An 18,129-nucleotide genomic window follows, 5' to 3' on the forward strand; every position below is an offset into this window, starting at 1 on the left:
AAAAAGGTATCTACATTGGTCAGCAAGTAACAATGGATGGACACCTTCTTTAATTAAATCATAGGAGAATGAAGATGGGATGGAGCGTATTTGGAAGGAGAAATGGTTCTACCAGTATATTCTGCCTGTGCTCACTCATGGATATGAAACTTGAACCATAAATGCAAAGACAATACAGAAGCTTCAGACAACGCAAAGAAGTACGGAGAGATGTATGCTGGGTATTATCCAAACAGACAGGATTAAGAATGAATGGCTTCAGAAGCAAACACAAGTCTGTGACATAATAACACAGGCAAAGAACTAAAAATAGCAGTGGGTCTGAAATATTGCGAGAAGGTATTACCATCGTTGGACAAAGATGATACCCAACTAGATTCAAAGATGGCGACCAAAAGTGAGATGGAAAGATGAAATGAGGACATTTGTGGAGCAACGTGGAGAAGAGATGCCAGTAACCGCAATACCTGGAAGATTATTGGGGATGCTTCATCCAGCAGTGGATCGGCATGGGCTGAAGATGATGATAATGATATATATATATGTGTGTGTGTGTTTTGGTGTATTCCCATATATGTGTGTGTTTGTGTGTGTGTGTGTGTGTACTTATTATCACTGTCTCTTCACTCACATTTTACCGGCCCCTCTCTCTCCCTCCTCAGTGACCTGTAACTATGGTAACGGTGGTTGTCAGCACACGTGTGATGACACTGACCACGGTCCCCGATGTGGCTGTCACATCAAGTTTGCCCTCCACACCGATGGCAAGACCTGCATGGGTAGGTGAGGTAGGGGCCTTGTGCAAGAAACCCACTATGCTGCCAGAGGGGCAGAAATTCCATTATATTTCCCCTATAGGCCCGCTCCCTATATAAATCTCCTTTATCTCACCTATAACTTCAGTCCCAATAAAAATATCTCTTCCCCGATAAGCCCAGCCCCTAAAGAAATTCTCTTTTTCCCCCTAATCCCAAACGCTCCCAATGGTTACTGACCCCAGAGAAACATCCGCAGTTTACTGTATATTCTGTGGGATATTGTGGTCTGAATTTGAAAATCTATTAAAATGTTATACTTTGAGACGGGCATTAATCATGGTGGGGGGGATGGGTGGAAGAGGATTTATAGGGTTAAGTACTTTCTGGCAAGCCCTATATGTGGAATTAAGATTTTTCTTAAAGGCAAAATCAACAAAAAATGTGCATTTTGAAACGGCGCCAGCGATTAAGGCTGTTTTAGTGGGGTGTTCCCATGTGCCCGCCTCCCTGGCAGAAGGTATTATATGGGAATAAGTGGGTTGAGACCCTACTTGACCTCATTACACTGATGGATCCCTCTCTTGTGATGTTAAAACAGGGGAGAGACGCTCCGATCAGACCCCTAGCACCCCGATCTTAGCCAATGGTAAATATCATGCCTGCTTCTAGCTGTGTATATGTGTGTATCTGCACATGTGTGAGTCTCTATATGTGTATGTATGTGTGTGTATATATCAGGGGCTGGGGACTCTTAAATTGACACATTTGTTCTTGGTGTTATCTTGCAACTAACCCTCTGTGTATATATGTTTATGTTTGTGTCTATCTTTGAGTGTATATACTGTAACAGTGGGCCAAATCCACGAAACTGGAGTAAGTAAGTGACTTTACTTGACATTAACTTAACATTATGTTTTAAGCCTTTAAAGATATGTGGTAAGGCATCTGTAAAAGCTGTAAAAAATGTTACAACAAAGATTCAGTTATCAAATGAGTTTATTTCAGGTGCACACAGCGTAGACAGCTTCAAAACAATGAGCTCTCTCCCAGATAACACGGTATGCCATATATTTATACCCTAAAACCTAAAGCTCCACCCCTTTATGGGGGGGCTTGCACGTCACTAAATATTACCTAATTTTGTAATACATAACAATACTAAAGCTGATGTAATTTTGTAATACATAATAATACTGGATAAATGTATGTAAGCTAAAAATCATTATGGGGTTAGAATGTGATGTCAGTTCTGCCACCTGGCATATTGTATGAGAAACTGAGCTTATCTTCAAGGCTTCTCACAACTTCTGGCCTGTTTACACTTTCATTTGGAGCTGATTGGATGAGGAAAGATCACTGAAGTCAGCTAGGAGCGAAAACATTCAATGTCTGTTCACACGTTTGTTCACACAGAAATAAAACACAGAAATAAAACTCACAAAAACAAGACAAGATGGCGGACTAAAATAGTCAAACAAAATGGCTTCTTAGATCCTAATGCTGTTATGTCAGACCCCCTAATGTCTCAACTTCGTCACATCTTTTCAGGTTCCTGTGTGGACAGACACACTGAGGTCATTCTCCCTTCAGCAGAGGTAAATGAGAATTTGCACAGGTAGTGTTAGGACCTGCTTACTGGTCATGCCTTGACACGGCTTGCAGTCTTATAACGCTTTGCCCAAAGGGTTTAACTAAATGACCTTACTCGTGAGAATACTGACATTGAGGTATTTAACTATATATTTTGTCACATTGGATGTAGCCTCGGGTAAGTTTGGGTTTTATAACGTGACGTTAAGTCATGGTTTCTCCCGGGCAGAGCATTGTGGTAACTAAAACGGACGTTGGCGATACTGAGAATGAAAAGCTGCGACCGTTCTAACAGCGCATATCCACTAAAGCTTGTTAAGGTTAACGCAGAGACTTAACATTGCGTTAGTTAAATCATATCCAAACTTGCCGTTACTCCCATCCACACCCTCAAAAAAAGCAAAAGTGGTTGTGGTGGTGATGGAAGAGGTACCTGAGAAATATGCATATAGTTTAAATTATCATATTTCCCAGGTATCTCATGTGTAGAGGAGTGTTTTAGGGGTAAACAAGTCAATGGGTAGGTAGTCCTCGTCCTCCTCATATAATTAGCTTTGTGGATATGCAGCAACCTCAGTGAAAATAACAGTTGTTACTGATTTAGGTAATGTAAAGAGCCCTTACTTAATCACGTTTTGTGGATCTAGCCCTATGAATTTATGTGTGTATGTTTATTTGTGTGTTTGTCTATATATGTTTATGTGTGTATCTTTGTTGTGTATGTATTTGTGTTTATATGTGTGCGTCTACAGCCGAGATGTGCCCCATTGCACTTTATAGATGAAGGGCCTATTTGTGTTTATATGTATGTTGTTACGGGGAGGGGGGGGGGGGGGGCAAGGGAGATGCCCAGAGGGGGGAGACCTGGCCACATATATAAAACGGAAATAGCCGTGCTAGTCCAGTTGTGATAGTCCAGAATAAATGAGTTCTTCAATATTAGGTGATACTTTTTTTATTTGGACTAATAATTTATATCATAGGACAAGCTTTCGAGAGTTCTCGTCTCTTCCTCAGGTCTGCAATACTGGTTACAAAGGAATCTATATGGCTAAAACAGAGGTTTGGAAAGCAGAAAAATACGGAGATTTAGATAAGGAGCGGTGACAAAGGTTTGTCACTTCCAATTTCTTCAAACATCCCTTTGTCACCCCTCCTTATCTAAATCTCTGTTTTTTCTGCTTTCCAAACCTCTGTTTGAGATATAGATTCCTTTGTTAATCGGTATTGCCGACCTGAGGAAGAGAAAACTCTCGAAAACTTGTCCTATGACATAAATTGTTAGTCCAAATAAAAAAAGGTATCACCTAATACTGAAGAACATATATATGGTTTTGAAGCAAAAGGTGGCAGTGTGTGCTCATTTGCATGTCATTTCCCAGAATCCCTTGCTGCAGTGGAAGCACTGTGTGCTGGGTGATAATGGTGAAAGGCAGGGTTGCAGACCTGTCTTAAGGCTGTTCTATACTGTGTGCGGCCGCGCGCGTGCCTGTACGAAGGCGCGTGCACGTGCCGCACACTTTTTGTGTGTATAGAGTCCGTGCTGCCGGGAGCGACATGCTGGGAAGATAGTGTATCTGAGTGTGTGTGTGTGTGTATATATGTGTGTATAGATTGTGTGAGTGAATAATTACTTAAATAAGATTTTTAAAAGAAACAAAAAACATGTTTCTTAAATATATTTTTTTTATTTGTGTACTTATTGACACATACACACATATACATACACATATATACACACATACAGTGATGTGAAAAAGAAAGTACACCCTCTTTGAATTCTATGGTTTTACATATCAGGACATAATAACAATCATCTGTTCCTTAGCAGGTCTTAAAATTAGGTAAATACAACCTCAGATGAACAACAACACATGACATATTACACCGTGTCATGATTTATTTAACAAAATAAAGCCAAAATGGAGAAGCCAAGTGTGAAAAACTAAGTATACCTTATGATTCAATAGCTTGTAGAACCACCTTTAGCAGCAATAACTTGAAGTAATCGTTTTCTGTATGACTTTACCAGTCTCTTACATCGTTGTGGAGGAATTTTGGCCCACTCTTCTTTACAATGTTGCTTCAGTTCATTGAGGTTTGTGGGTATTTGTTTATGCACAGCTCTCTTAAGGTTTAGCCACAGCATTTCAATCGGGTTGAGGTCTGGACTTTGACTGGGCCATTGCAAAACCTTGATTCTTTTCTTTTTTAGTCATTCTGTTGTAGATTTGCTGGTGTGCTTGGGATCATTGTCCTGTTGCATGACCCAATTTCGGCCAAGCTTTAGCTCTCGGACAGATGGCCTCATATTTGACTCTAGAATACTTTGGTATACAGCGGAGTTCATGGTTGACTCAATGACTGCAAGGTTCACAGGTCCTGTGGCTGCAAAGCAAGCCCAAATCATCACTCCTCCACCACCGTGCTTGACAGTTGGTATGAGGTGTTTGTGCTGATATGCTGTTTTTAATTTTCGCCAAGTTGTGGCGCTGTGCATTATGGCCAAACATCTCCACTTTGGTCTCGTCTATCCAAAGGACATTGTTCCAGAAGTCTTGTGGTTTGTTCAGATGCAACTTTGCAAACGTAAGCCGTGCTGTCATGTTCTTTTAGAGAGAAGAGGCGTTCTCCTGAGAAGATTGGTAACTGTCTTGAAGGTTTTCCACTTTTTAATAATCTTTTTCACTGTAGAATGATGGACTTTAAATTGTTTGGAAGTGGCCTTATAACCCTTCCCAGATTGATGGGCAGCAACAATTGCCTCTCTAAGATCATTGCTGATGTCTTTCCTCCTTGGCATTCTGTTAACACACACCTGAATGCTCCAGACCAGCAAACTGCTAAAACTTCGGCTTTTATAGAGGTGGTCACACTTGCTGATGATCAATTAATCAAGAGCATTTGATTAGCAGCACCTGTCTGCTACTTAGCATCTTAATTCATATGGAAGCAGTAAGGGTGTACTTAGTTTTTCACACATAGCTTCTCCATTTTGGCTTTATTTTTGTTAAATAAATCATGACACATGTCATGACACATGACATATGTCATGTGTTGTTGTTCATCTGAGGTTGTGTTTACCTAATTTTTAGACCTGCTAAGGAACAGATGATTGTTATTATGTCCTGATATGTAAAACCATGGAATTCAAAGAGGGTGTACTTTCTTTTTCACATGATTGTATGTATGTATGTCTGATTGTATGTATGTATGTATGTATGTATGTATATGTGTGTGTGTTTGTGTGTGTGTGTGTCTATATTTGTATGTGTATAGGTGGGTGGGTGTAAATATAATATTTGTGTATGTATATATGTGTGTGGGTGTGTATATATGTGTTTGTGTGTATCTGTGTATGTCCGTTTGTATATGTATCAGGGGCCGGGGACTCTCCCTTTGACACATTTTTTGTTGGTGTTGCCTTGCAACTAACCCTCTGTATGATGTCCGCAGGAATTCTGTTCTGTCCTGGCTCATTACTGGGGACTGGGGAGGGTGCCTTTGTATCAGGGGAAAATGTGTGTGTGTGTGGGGGGGAGAGGGGAAGGGAAGGATGGGCATGTTGTTTTCTATTGTAGCTGGGGCATATAGGTGGGGAAGGGGAGTCAACAGGGGGCTGTATCATGGGGTGCCACTAATGGCAGCTAGTGTAATGGTTTAATTTTTGGGTTCTTCTCTCAACCTTTCTCTTTCACTTCCCCCTCCTCTCTCTTTCATTCCATCTCCCGACCTCTCTTTTCCTTACTCTCTCTCTCACACCCCTTCTTTCTCTTGACCCCATTTCTCTCTCTTTCTCTTCCCCTTCCCCCCTCTTCTCTTCCTCCCTCTCCCTTTCTCTCTCTCTCCCTCTCCCTCTCTCTCTTCCACTGTAGAGACCTGCGCAGTGAACAATGGTGGCTGTGACAGTCGATGTCACGATGCTTTGACGGGTGTCCACTGTAGCTGCCCCATGGGTTTCATGTTACAGCCAGACAGGAAAACCTGCAAAGGTAAATACCCCACAACCTTTCCCCCACCCAGGAACCCTCCCACACTCTCCCTGATTTCTAACCCCCTCCCGCTGACCCCACTCCAGATTGGTGTCTTCTTATGACATCACATGGTTGATCTGTCACATCTCACTTTGATATCACTGGATTATGATGTCACTGGGTTATGTGTTAAGATGTCACTTGGTTGTGATGTCACAGCTCACAGTGATGTCACACATTTGTGATGTTATAGAGTTATGGTGTCACAATCGCTCTCATCCTCCCCAGATATTGATGAGTGTCGTCTGAATAATGGGGGCTGTGATCACATCTGTCGCAATTCAGTCGGGAGCTTCGAGTGCGGCTGTAAGAAGGGCTTTAAACTGCTGATCAACGAGAGGGGCTGCCAGGGTAAGGATACATACACATACATACACATACATAAATACATACCACAGCCACATATATATATAGCATAATATATATATATATATATGTATATATATAATCAAAAAATAAATAGATGATACCGTTCTGTGGCTAACGAAATGCTTTTATTTGTGCGAGCTTTCGAGATACACTGATCTCTTCTTCCGGCGATGTTACAATGAATGAAGCAAGGATTACTTAAAAACAGTGTCTCTTGGAATGTTATCTGTGCTGGTCCTTCCCCCGATGTGGATGTGTTTTATGGCTAGAGGTGTCAAAGGGTTACTGAAAGCAAGTGAAGAAAGAGTGTGTATGTGTATCAGTGTGAATAAGAATGAATGGAGAGCCCACAGTATAAACAGTGCTCTACACAAGGTGTGTGTGGAGTGAGAGGGGATATAAATGGTGTGGGTGGGTGTGGAAATGTGAGAGTTTGTAGCACAACTAAAAGTGTGTGTGGATACTATGTGGTCCCTATTGGTGTATAGGGATGGAAAAATAAGGAGTATTGGTATGTGTGAGAGACAGCTGTGTGTGCATACATATAGCACAGTATGTACAGACATGGCCTTTAGCGCTCATGGGAAGAGAGTTCGCTGGTGTCAGTAATGACTCATAAAATTTCGATCTCTGTTTAGGCCACTGCTAAGTGTCCCGAACAGTTGCATAAATTTGTATTCATGCAACCGTCTCTCTTTCGGGGTTTTAAGATTACCTTTGAGTATGGCAACCCTCAGATCGTTCATCTTATGGCCAGAGTCAGAGAAATGTTCGCCAACAGGACTGTCTCTTGTTCCGCGTGTGATGCTGTGGCGATGCAGGTCCTGCACCTGCATCACAAGCCTATTTTTATCATGTTCCTACAATACATTTTGATTTCATCTTTCCATCTTATTTTGCTTGTCTTATTCGTTCTTTGATATCTCTTGGAATACAGTTGAGCACAATCTGTCCAACAATGGTAATTTCTTCTTGCACTATGTCCGGCCCACCGCCATTTTAATTTCTTCACCCATGTGATGATGCCGAGACCGTTGTTTGCTTCCAAACCCATTCATTCTTTTTTTCCTTTCTCTTTCGGTAAAGCTTCTGAAATATCTGCACATTCAGGCTCCAAGTGTCACATCCATACGTGAGCATGAGCTGAATACACTGGTCGGACACTTTACTTTTGAGGCACAGTGGCAGGATCCCTTGAAAGATTGTCTTCTTTCTTCCGAATGCGCCCCATCCCATCTTCATTCTCCTATGGATTTCATTCAATAGGTTCCCTTCCTGTGATACTTTCTGGCCAAGTATTTATTTTGATCTTACAATAACCGAAAAAAGGGACCATACCGCTCAGCCTAATACTAATAACAAGTATTAATAATAACAGGGTGCTATAGGAAATATGCAAACATTTTAACAGGGTGGGTCCAAAGAGAACCCAAAAAGGTCCTATATCTAGCACTCGCTGTGGCAAAAAGTGGGTGAGTAATTACTCCATGAGAATAAAGTTTTAATAAACATATACAATTAAATAATGAACATTATATGTTCATTATTTAATTGTATATGTTTATTAAAACGCTATTGTTTTTTCACTTTTAGTCCTATGTGGACATATATGTGTTAATATATGTCAGTTGATCGTTAGCCTCTGGTCATTGACCATTCTGTTAGGGATATTCATATCTCATGGAGTAATTACTCACCCACTTTTTGCCACAACGAGTGCTAGATATAGGACTTTTTTGGGTTCTCTTTGGACCCACCCTGTTAAAATGTTTATTTTGATCTTGGCAGAGTTGACACATTAGTTGAACATCAATTTAGACTTGCTGAGACTCATATGGAGGCCCACGTCCTTTGTTTTCTTTGTACAGATCTATGATTTGATGCTGGAGGTCTTGTGAACTTGTGGCAAAAATACCAATGTCAGCTGCAAATCGGAGGTGCCTCAAGCATTTGCCGTTGATTTTGATTTCTCTTTCTTAATAATTCAATGTTCAACAATTCAAGTGCTGCTGTGAAAAGCGTTGGTGACATTGTGTCTCCCTGTTGCACACCAACACTTATCCTTATCTTGCTTGTGTTTTCATGTCAACTAATGATCGGCGTAACATTCTTGTAAATGTTCTTTGTAATACCAATGTATTCAATACTTGTCTTCTTAATGCATTTAAAACAGCTGAGGCGTAAACAGAATCTAATGCTTTCTTGTAGTCAATTAATCCTAAACTGAATGGTGGAACGTATTCAGTACTTCGGGATATCAATGATTGTACAACTTGGATGTGCTCAATTGTGTTGCATCCACTGTGAAATCCTGCGTGTTCTCTGGGCTGGGCAAAGTCCAGAGTTGCAGCCTATTAGTGATTACATATCTTGGTAAAAAAAACCTTGTAAGTGATTGGAAGTAGACTGATTGGTCTGTAGTGCTTGAGGTCTTCTTTGTCTCCTCTCTTGTGGATGAGGATAACTATGGCATTGTTCTGGGATTTCCTGCTCTTCATGCAGCAGGTAAAGATGTTTGCAAGGCTTTTCTCTTCTTCATCAGCTTCTTTTAAGATTTCAGTTGTAATTTCATCTCCCCCAAGGGCTTGGGTTTTATTGCCCTTGACACTTCTTCTGTTAGAAACACTGGTACATCATTGATGGTTTCCGCTAGTGTTGAACCGGGTAGCGATTTAAAAAAAAAAAACGGGTAATGGGTACCCGGCCACAATCAATGGTTCTACCCGGCCGGGTACCCGGCTAACCGGTTTGACACATACATGGCGACAGTGTCCTCCAGCCGGCGGGGGACAGCAGGAATCCCTTACCGCGCGGCTCGTTTCCTTAATGCCTGCACAGATCACCACACGCCCGCCCCACCTCCGCCGCTCCTCTTCCGCTCCCCCCACCTCCGCCGCACCTCTGCTCCCGCCTGCTCCTCCTCCGCTCACCTCCGCTCCTGCCTGCACCTCCGCTGCTCCCGTCCTCCACTCCTGTGTGCCGCACCTCCGCTGCTCCCGTCCTCCGCTCCTGTGTGCCGCACCTCCGCTGCTCCCGTCCTCCGCTCCTGTGTGCCGCCTCTCCGCTGCTCCCGTCCTCCGCTCCTGGGCGCCGCCTCTCCGCTGCTCCCATCCTCCGCTGCTGTGCGCTGCCTCTCCGCTGCTCCCGTCCTCTGCTCCTGTACGCCGCCTCTCCGCTGCTCCCGTCCTCCGCTCCTGTGCGCCGCACCTCCGCTGCTCCCGTCCTCCGCTCCTGTGTGCTGCACCTCCGCTGATCCCGTGCTCTGCTCCTGTGTTCCGCACCTCCGCTGATCCCGTGCTCTGCTCCTGTGCGCCACAGCTCCGCTGCTCCCGTCCTCCGCTCCTGTGTGCTGCACCTCCGCTGATCCCGTCCTCCGCTCCTGTGTGCTGCCTCTCCGCTGCTCCCGTCCTCTGCTCCTGTGTGCCACCTCTCCGCTGCTCCCGTCCTCCGCTCCTGTGCGCTGCACCTCCGCTGCTCCCGTCCTCCGCTCCTGTGCGCCGCCTCTCCGCTGCTCCCATCCTCCGCTCCTGTGCGCCACACCTCCGCTGCTCCCGTCCTCCGCTCCTGTGTGCCGCACCTCCGCTGATCCCGTCATCTGCTCCTGTGTGCCGCCTCTGCGCTGCTCCCATCCTCCGCTCCTGTCTGCCGCACCTCCGCTGCTCCCGTCCTCCGATCCTGTGCGCCGCTCCTCTTCCACTCCCGCCTGCTCCCGACCTCCGCCGCACCTCCGCAACACTTCCGCTCCCACCCGCTGTTCCAGACCTCCGCCGCAACTTCGCTCCCGACCTCTGCAACACCTCCGGTCCCGACCTCCGCCGCACCTACACACCCGCCCGCTCCTCCTCTGACACCTCCGCTCCCGTCCTGCTGTCCCACGCCTGCTGAAAGGTAAGTAATAAGATTATTTCCAGCTGCCCTGACATTATCCGGCGCCGAGCCCACTTCTCAGTTGCCGGGTCCGGCTAATGTCCGGGTAGCTGGAAATGTGCCGGGTAACGCCGGGTACCGGGTGATTCCGGGTACTCGGTACACCACTAGTTTCCACTCGCTCTTCCTCTGCTTAATTGATGCCCTGTGGTTTGTACTGTACATTTGCATGTAGAAGTTCCCAAATCTCTTTATGAGGAGTCACTGCTTTGTCATCTTTAAGCTTCTGTTATCTTCAATAGTCGTCTTCACCATACTACAGTTAGATTTTCTTAGATCTTCAGTTATACGCTTGCAGATCGTGTTACAGGCATACCCCGCATTAACATACGCAATGGGACCGGAGCATGTATGTAAAGCGAAAATGTACTTAAAGTGAAGCACTACCTTTTTCCCACTTATCGATGCATGTACTGTACTGCAATTGTCATATAAGTGCATAACTGATGTAAATAACACATGTGTAACATGCTCTATAGTGTCCTCGCTTGCGCACAGCTTCGGTACAGGTAGGGAGCCGGTACTGCTGTTCAGGACGTGCTGACAGGCGCATGCGTGAGCTGCCGTTTGCCTATTGGGCGACATGTACTTACTCGCGAGTGTACTTAAAGTGAGTGTCCTTAAAGTGGGGTATGCCTGTACACAGCTCTGCATATTCAATTCTTACCATTGCTTACTTTGTTGTTGTTTCCTCAGTAACTGCTTTGTTTCATCTGATATTTTCTTATCAGTGTGTGTATATATACCGTGTATATATATATTTATACAGAAAACACACCACACCTCCATATATATGCGACACCCTCATATATACCACACAGTTCTTGTTAGAGCGACAGTAAAAGGGTCATCCTCAAATACACCCTAGTATATATGTTACAACCAAAAATTGCCCCGCCCCGCTCTTGATGAGCTTATGGAGGATAATCTGCGGCATGCCCCAATATATTGTATTACGCCTGATGACACTAGACTATACAATGCTCCAAATTATAACACCTGCAACCCTCGTTTCTCCCCCTCTAACCTTCCGCTCCTCCCCCTCAGACATTGATGAGTGCTCCTTCGATAGGACATGTGACCACATCTGCGTCAACTCCCCTGGAAGCTTCCAGTGTCTGTGTCACAAGGGCTACACCCTCTACGGGCTCACTCACTGTGGAGGTAAGGTCACCGTGCCACTCTCCGATTGGTTTCCTTGCTGCTGGATCCAGTCTGTCTGGTAAAGAGGGATCCTCAACTCCAAAGTTGGGCTTTATAGGTCTGCTCCTGGAATGGCCAAAATATGTCAGTCTAGCAGCTTCCTGAGTCAGTGACGATCTTACAGGAAGCTACCTGGTAGCCATGTTTATCAGGGAAAATTTTACTCTACTTAACCTGGTTCGAACAGGAAGTTGTCTTGCTGCCGTTTAGCTTAAGGGAAAAAATATTAACCATGGCTCTTACAAGAAGTAGCCTGATGGCCATGTTGCTAAAGGGAAAATAAACATTGACCATAGCTTACACAAGAAGTAGTCTGATGTCCATGTTGGTTAAGGGCAAAATAAGATTATCCATGGCTTACACAGGAAATAGTTTGCGCCCATGGTGTTTGGGGATAAAGACAAATTAACCATGGCTTGAATAAAAAGTAGCTTGCTGGTCATATTGTTAAGTTAAGTTGAATTAGTAGTTAGGAAATGTCTGGCCTACAGAGCTTGCAATCCAATATCCCTACAGATGTGGATGAGTGCAGCATCAATAGAGGAGGGTGCAAATATGGCTGCGTCAATAACCCAGGCGGGTATGAGTGCACCTGCCCGCCCGGGTCCAAACTGCACTGGAACCGCAAGGATTGTATAGGTGAGTGAACCGCCAAGCTGACAACCTAATAACAGAGCATAAGAGCTGACAATTTAATACAGCTCCAGTTAAGAGAGGAAATGCAGAGCTGACAATCTAATACTGACACAATACAGAGAGAGAAGCAGCAGAGCTGACAATCTAATACAGACAGTACAGAGAGAAGAGCAGCAGAGCTTACAATCTAATACAGACAGTACAGAGAGAAGAGCAGCAGAGCTGATAATCTAATATAGACATAATACAGAGAGGATGAGACGAACTGACGATCTAATAGACAATACAGAGAGAAGAGCTGACAATCTAGTATAGACACAATACAGAGAGGAGCAGCAGTGTTGATAATCACTTTGCCCCCCCTCCCCAGAGTTGGTGAGGTGCCCCTCTTCGGTCACTCCCCCTCGTGCCTCTCTCACCTGCAGCCGAAATGGGAAGAAGGAAACTTGCTCCCTCAGCTGTACCTCCAAGACTTTGTTCCTGCCAGGTAACCCAGTGTCACCCTTTGTCACCTCTCTGTCTCTTTGTCCCTCCCTCTCGTCTCCTTTCTTTCTCCCTCTCTCTCATTTCAATCCTCTCTGTTTCTCTCTCTCTCCATTCATTCATCTTTCTCTCTGTGTCTTCTTCTCTCTACAGAGTCAGACAGCAGTTACATTGTGAGTTGTGGGATCCCTGGACTCAGATCTGGAGCTCCCCCAAAGCAGAACAGCAACAGCAACAGCAACAGCAGCCAGCACTGCGTTGGTAACAGGACCCGCCTACATAATCCCCTTTCCCTGACACCTCCCTCATACATTTCCTCACAGTTCTAATCCCCCAATCCTCCTTTATGTCCTCCTCTCCTTCCCTCTGCTTCCTCTCGTTCCTGCCCCTGTGCCTTCTCTGCTTCAATCTGCGCCGTTCTCCTCCCTCTGCACCTCCTACCTCTGTTTCCTCCCTCTTTTCCCGTCTGTCCCTTCCTCTCTTCCCCTGTATCCCTCCGTGCTTCCATCCCCCTCCCTCTGGTTTTAGTCTCCCTCTGCTCTTCCCTTTAGAGACTCTGACCCCCCCACTCAAGCAGAGAGCATCCTTCAAACTCAAAGACTCCAGGTGCAGCCTCAGAGCGCGCGGAAGGGCGAGAGTGGAGGAGAGCACGAGACACGGGGGTAAGAGGGAGGAGAGAAGGGAGAGCGTGAGAGCGACAGAGAGAGGAAGGAAAGGGGGGAAAGGAAGAGTATGAGAGAGGGAGGGTGAGCGAGAGATAAATCTCTCTGTGCCTGTATGAAATTCTTTCTCTACTTCCCTGTTCCTCTTTCCCCTACCCTCCCTTCTCTTTGTTTCTTTCTCTCTCCCTCTCTCTCTTAGGTGGGACTGTCCCTTGCTCAGACTGCCAAGTGACATTTGTCCATCTGAGGTGTGACTCCTCATGGAAGGCCAGAGGCCGCCGCTCCCGCTCCGCGCTTAGTAAGGAGGTCACCAGAATCACACTGGAGTTTGAGGCTGAGGTCAGACCAGAGGAGGTCACAGGTGAGGAGGTGACAGCGGGAGAGGACGATGTCTGGGAGACCGTGACTGGTTGAGGTGATTCAGTGGAGGTGACAGGGGGAGGTGATACAGTGACTTATGTGACACAGTTAGGGCCTTTCTAAAGTGACAGAAGTATCACAATGTACAGGTGACATAGTGACTGACTGAGGTAACAAAAGAGTGATAGATACTCTACCTGAGGTGACCGTAACTCGGATCACAGAGTGCTCCATGGGTGACATGGTCACTGAGGTGGTAGAGATGACACAGAGATCCTGGTTTGGGGTGACAGTGATTGGGAAAATAGTGACTAGGATGACACAATGACTGACGGGTTTGTGAATAAAAAGTAGTGGTTTAGCCTCTTCCCTCATCTGTGCCCACGTCACATGTTCCTCCCAGCGGGCTGCGGCACTCTGTGTCTCCGCCAGCGGTTAGAGCGCCGGTTGAAGTCTGCAGTGAAATCGTTGAGGAAGTCCATTAATCAGGAGCGCTTCGTAATCCGTGTGGCAGGCGTGGAGTATGAGGTGGCCCAGAGGGGGCGCACGGCCACCGAAAGGGGAGAGTCCTGCGTTCCCGGCCAGCAACGCACGGGGGGCAAATGTGGTAATAGAGAAGGGATCTCTGACTGGCTCTCTGTGACTCTCTCTTGTGCCTGCCTTTGCTCTCTCTTTGGGGCCTATTCATTACATTCTGATAAGTGCATATACGTGCAAATCCTGGCATAATCACATGGCGTGGCTGGTACCCAGATAGTGGAAACTGAGCTCAGCTCCCTTTTCGAGTAGCCTGGCTGCTCTATCAGAGTGGGCAGCCTGATCTGCTTCTAGGAAACGAGCAAGTGCCCATGACATACGGTCCCCTTGGCATGCCTGGTACGTCATCGGGGCACTCTAGAGGTTAAGGACCTATCGTGTACCCTTACTGTGAATTAAGGGTTTTTGTAAAGCGATTTTTTTTTGTACGGAAATAAGGCAAACTCATCACATTTCATTTCTCCAACCTATTCATTAAGCTGCGAGTTTGCAGACCGCCGATAAACGCGCGGGCAGAAATGGGGCCTCCCTCTAGGCGAAATAAGCCTTTAGCTAGAGAGAAAAGGCGAGACACGTGCGAACAAACCTGAGGAACCTGGGAGATAAGTGAATTTAAACCCTTTGTATGTATTTTACATATTCAAATGAGCATATTTTCCCAGGTAGCTCAGATGAAAGGTTTGGGTTATTAACTCCTTGTTATCCATAGAAGTCATGCATTATGCATTTCTTTATGTCCGTTATGGAACACAAGGTGTTAATAATTATTAAACCTCATCCTAACTATCTATCCATTGCACGCCATAAAGAATTAGTAAAGCATGGCATATGATTTTGATTAACGTTGGTTACATTTTATAGCCTACGCCCTATTAACCAACGGTAGCTAATAAGGCTGTAAGCCGTTCCTATAGAGAGGAATTGTGAGGTGTGTTGGGGTGGGTGATGGAGTTAGGGGTCCCGGGGTTGGAGGTGGCACGTCAGGTTCTAGCCTCTATGCATGGCATGCAATAGGTAGTGGAAAGATCTGTGTCAGTCTCCGCCCGGTATTGCAGCAAGTCGGGAGAAAATGTCATGCAATAGATAGAGACTTTAAACCGTGCATCAAGAATTTGAATAAATACTGCAAAGCCGTCACATTTTACTTGCGTCAAATTTCATGCCATTTCCAAACCATTTTACATTTGCAATATCGGGATTTAGAGAATAGGCCCCTCTGTCTCTTGGCACTCCCTCTTGTGGCTGTCCCTCAGTTCTCTTTCTCGTTGCTCTCTATTGTGGCGGTCTGTCAGTGCTCTCTGATTGCCTGTCTTTCTGTGTTCTTTCTCTCATGGCTGTCAATTGGCACTCTTCTCATGTGGCCTTCTCTTAATGGCTGTCTCATCACTTTCTTGTGGATATCTCTTGTGGTTGTCACTGAGCGCTCTTTCTCTCTTTTGTGGCTGTCTCTGTGCTCTATTTTTGTGACTGTCTCTCCAAACTCTTTTTGTGGCTGTCCCAATGCTCTCTCTCTCTCTCTCTCTCTCTAACTCTCTCTCTCATGGCTGTCCCTCTTTGCTCTGTTTGCCTGCATCAGCGCTCTTTCTTGTGATTGTTTATTTCATGCTCTATCTCCCGTGGCTGTCTCAGCCCACTCTCTCATCTGCCTGTCTCTGTGCTTTTGTCTGCCTGTCTCTTTGCACTCTCTGGCTGCCTCTCTTGTGCTTTTTTTTGTGACTGTCAATTAGGCGTTCCCAAAAAACTTTACTAAAATCTCTGTATTTTGTTCTGAGTGAGTGGTGTGTTCTTTTTTGTGTTGTATTTGTTTTGTGACTGTCTCAGAGCTTTCTCTTGTTGCTGTCTCAGAGCTTTCTCTCATGGCTGTCTCAGAGCTTTCTCTCATGGCTTCCTCTCTGCCTGTCTCCCAGGATATCCTCTTTATTGTAGCGGTCTCCATGATGACTTTCTTTCCGTACTCTCTTTCTCTCATGGCTGTCTCTCCGTGTTCTCTCTCATGGCTGTCTCAGCACTCTTTCCCTCATCGCTGTCTCTCAGCGCTCTCTCTGCCTGTCTCTCAGCCAGCTGTCCCCCCGGTACGTATTACCACGGTCAGATGGATCAGTGTCACACGTGCCCCCAGGGGACCTACCAGGAGAAGGAGGGACAGCTTTCATGTGACATTTGTCCTGGAGCGGAGGCAACTGGGCCATCGGGAGCAACCAACATCACGGCCTGTACCGGTAAGTTCAGTGACAGCCCTCCTGCCCCGTGAGACTTCTACTCCCCACTATCTCCCAAAGCCTAAGACCATTTCCCAATCCATGAGACATTTGTGACCCCTCCAAGATGTCCATGGAGCCCTTCCAACTCTTGGCACACCTCCCATATTCATGAGACATCCATGGCTCTCTCCCAGACCCCAGAACCCTTTTGATACATTTGAGACATGTGTGGCCTGCCCCCAACCACAATATGTCAAATTGATACCAGACATCCATGGCTTTCTCACAGTCCATGACTAGTGTGTGTGTACAGTGTATCTATGTATTATGAATGTTTGTGGAGGTGTATTCATATTCATGCATGTGTTGCTGTTCTTAAATATTTTCGCCAAAGAAAAAAACAAAAAGGCTCTTCTTCTTCCTTGAAAGGTTGCGCTCCCCTGTCCTTACCCACCAAATATGTGACGTCACAGGATGAATGTGTCCCCCTCCTGCCATCCCAAAAGCCCACCTTGGGAAATCCACAGGACCTCCCCTCGTTCCACGAGACGTCTAACACCCTCAGCCTCTGCACTAACCTCCCTCCCCTCTCTACAGGTCATTGCCCCCCCGGGCACTTCTCCATGGATGGGTACAGACCGTGCCAGCCCTGCCCACGTGGCACGTATCAGCTGGAGGGGGGCCGCATGCACTGTTTCCCCTGCGGAGGGGGGTTGAGCACTAAACATGAAGGGGCCATGACTTTTCAGGACTGTGACACCAAGGGTGAGAGAAGTCTCCCTCAACCCCTGCACACTCACCTGCCACCACCCCCACTGTGTCCTCAAATAGTAACTTCCTATCCTGTATGACACTCTAATTACTGTCTGTATACCCCCTGCTTTCTGTGTGATTCCTCCCCAGGCCAGTCTCTGCACCTTGAGAATAAGTCACCCAATACTCTGCCCCCTCACTCTCCCACACTCCATGGTCACTATTATAACACATTTTTTTTCCCCTCCTCCCTCTCCCTCTCTCTCCTATCTCTCTTGCCGTTCCCCTCTTTCCCCCTCTTTATCTCTCCCTCCCTATTTCTCTCTCCTTCCGCCTCTTTACAATCCCTATCCTTGCTCTCTCAGTTCAGTGCTCCCCAGGTCATTACTATAACACGTCTCTGCATCGTTGTATTCGCTGCGCGGTTGGATTCTATCAGGCAGAATTCAGGCAGAATTTCTGCATCGCCTGTCCTGGGAATTCCAGCACGGACTTCGATGGCTCTACGAGTGTCAGCCAGTGCAAAAGTGAGGAAACAGGCAGGGACATGGGGGGACAAGGGGAGGGAGCATGGAGAGAGGACAGGAGTGGATACAGTGCAAGAGTAAGGGGATAC

At 46.0% G+C, this 18,129-nt stretch overlaps 1 protein-coding gene across 5 annotated transcripts in view; it reads left to right on the forward strand.

Moving 5' to 3' along the window:
• SCUBE3 (signal peptide, CUB domain and EGF like domain containing 3) overlaps positions 1-18,129 on the forward strand; it is a 56,626-nt gene that overhangs the window by 31,722 nt on the left and 6,775 nt on the right. For 2 of the 5 annotated variants that reach the window (XM_075614059.1, XM_075614058.1), the window contains 14 exons: positions 663-779; positions 1,357-1,404; positions 6,224-6,340; positions 6,611-6,733; positions 11,726-11,842; positions 12,398-12,520; positions 12,888-13,004; positions 13,154-13,261; positions 13,552-13,662; positions 13,862-14,023; positions 14,426-14,629; positions 16,566-16,778; positions 17,358-17,525; positions 17,879-18,040. In XM_075614059.1, coding sequence (XP_075470174.1) covers positions 663-779; positions 1,357-1,404; positions 6,224-6,340; positions 6,611-6,733; positions 11,726-11,842; positions 12,398-12,520; positions 12,888-13,004; positions 13,154-13,261; positions 13,552-13,662; positions 13,862-14,023; positions 14,426-14,629; positions 16,566-16,778; positions 17,358-17,525; positions 17,879-18,040 — 1,890 coding nt within the window. The remainder of the gene's footprint in view (positions 1-662; positions 780-1,356; positions 1,405-6,223; positions 6,341-6,610; positions 6,734-11,725; positions 11,843-12,397; positions 12,521-12,887; positions 13,005-13,153; positions 13,262-13,551; positions 13,663-13,861; positions 14,024-14,425; positions 14,630-16,565; positions 16,779-17,357; positions 17,526-17,878; positions 18,041-18,129) is intronic. The other 3 variants (XM_075614061.1, XM_075614060.1, XM_075614062.1) reach the window with 3 other exon arrangements.

This window comes from Ascaphus truei, chromosome 9 (assembly GCF_040206685.1).
Source record: "Ascaphus truei isolate aAscTru1 chromosome 9, aAscTru1.hap1, whole genome shotgun sequence".
Classification (NCBI taxonomy): Eukaryota; Metazoa; Chordata; class Amphibia; order Anura; family Ascaphidae; genus Ascaphus; species Ascaphus truei.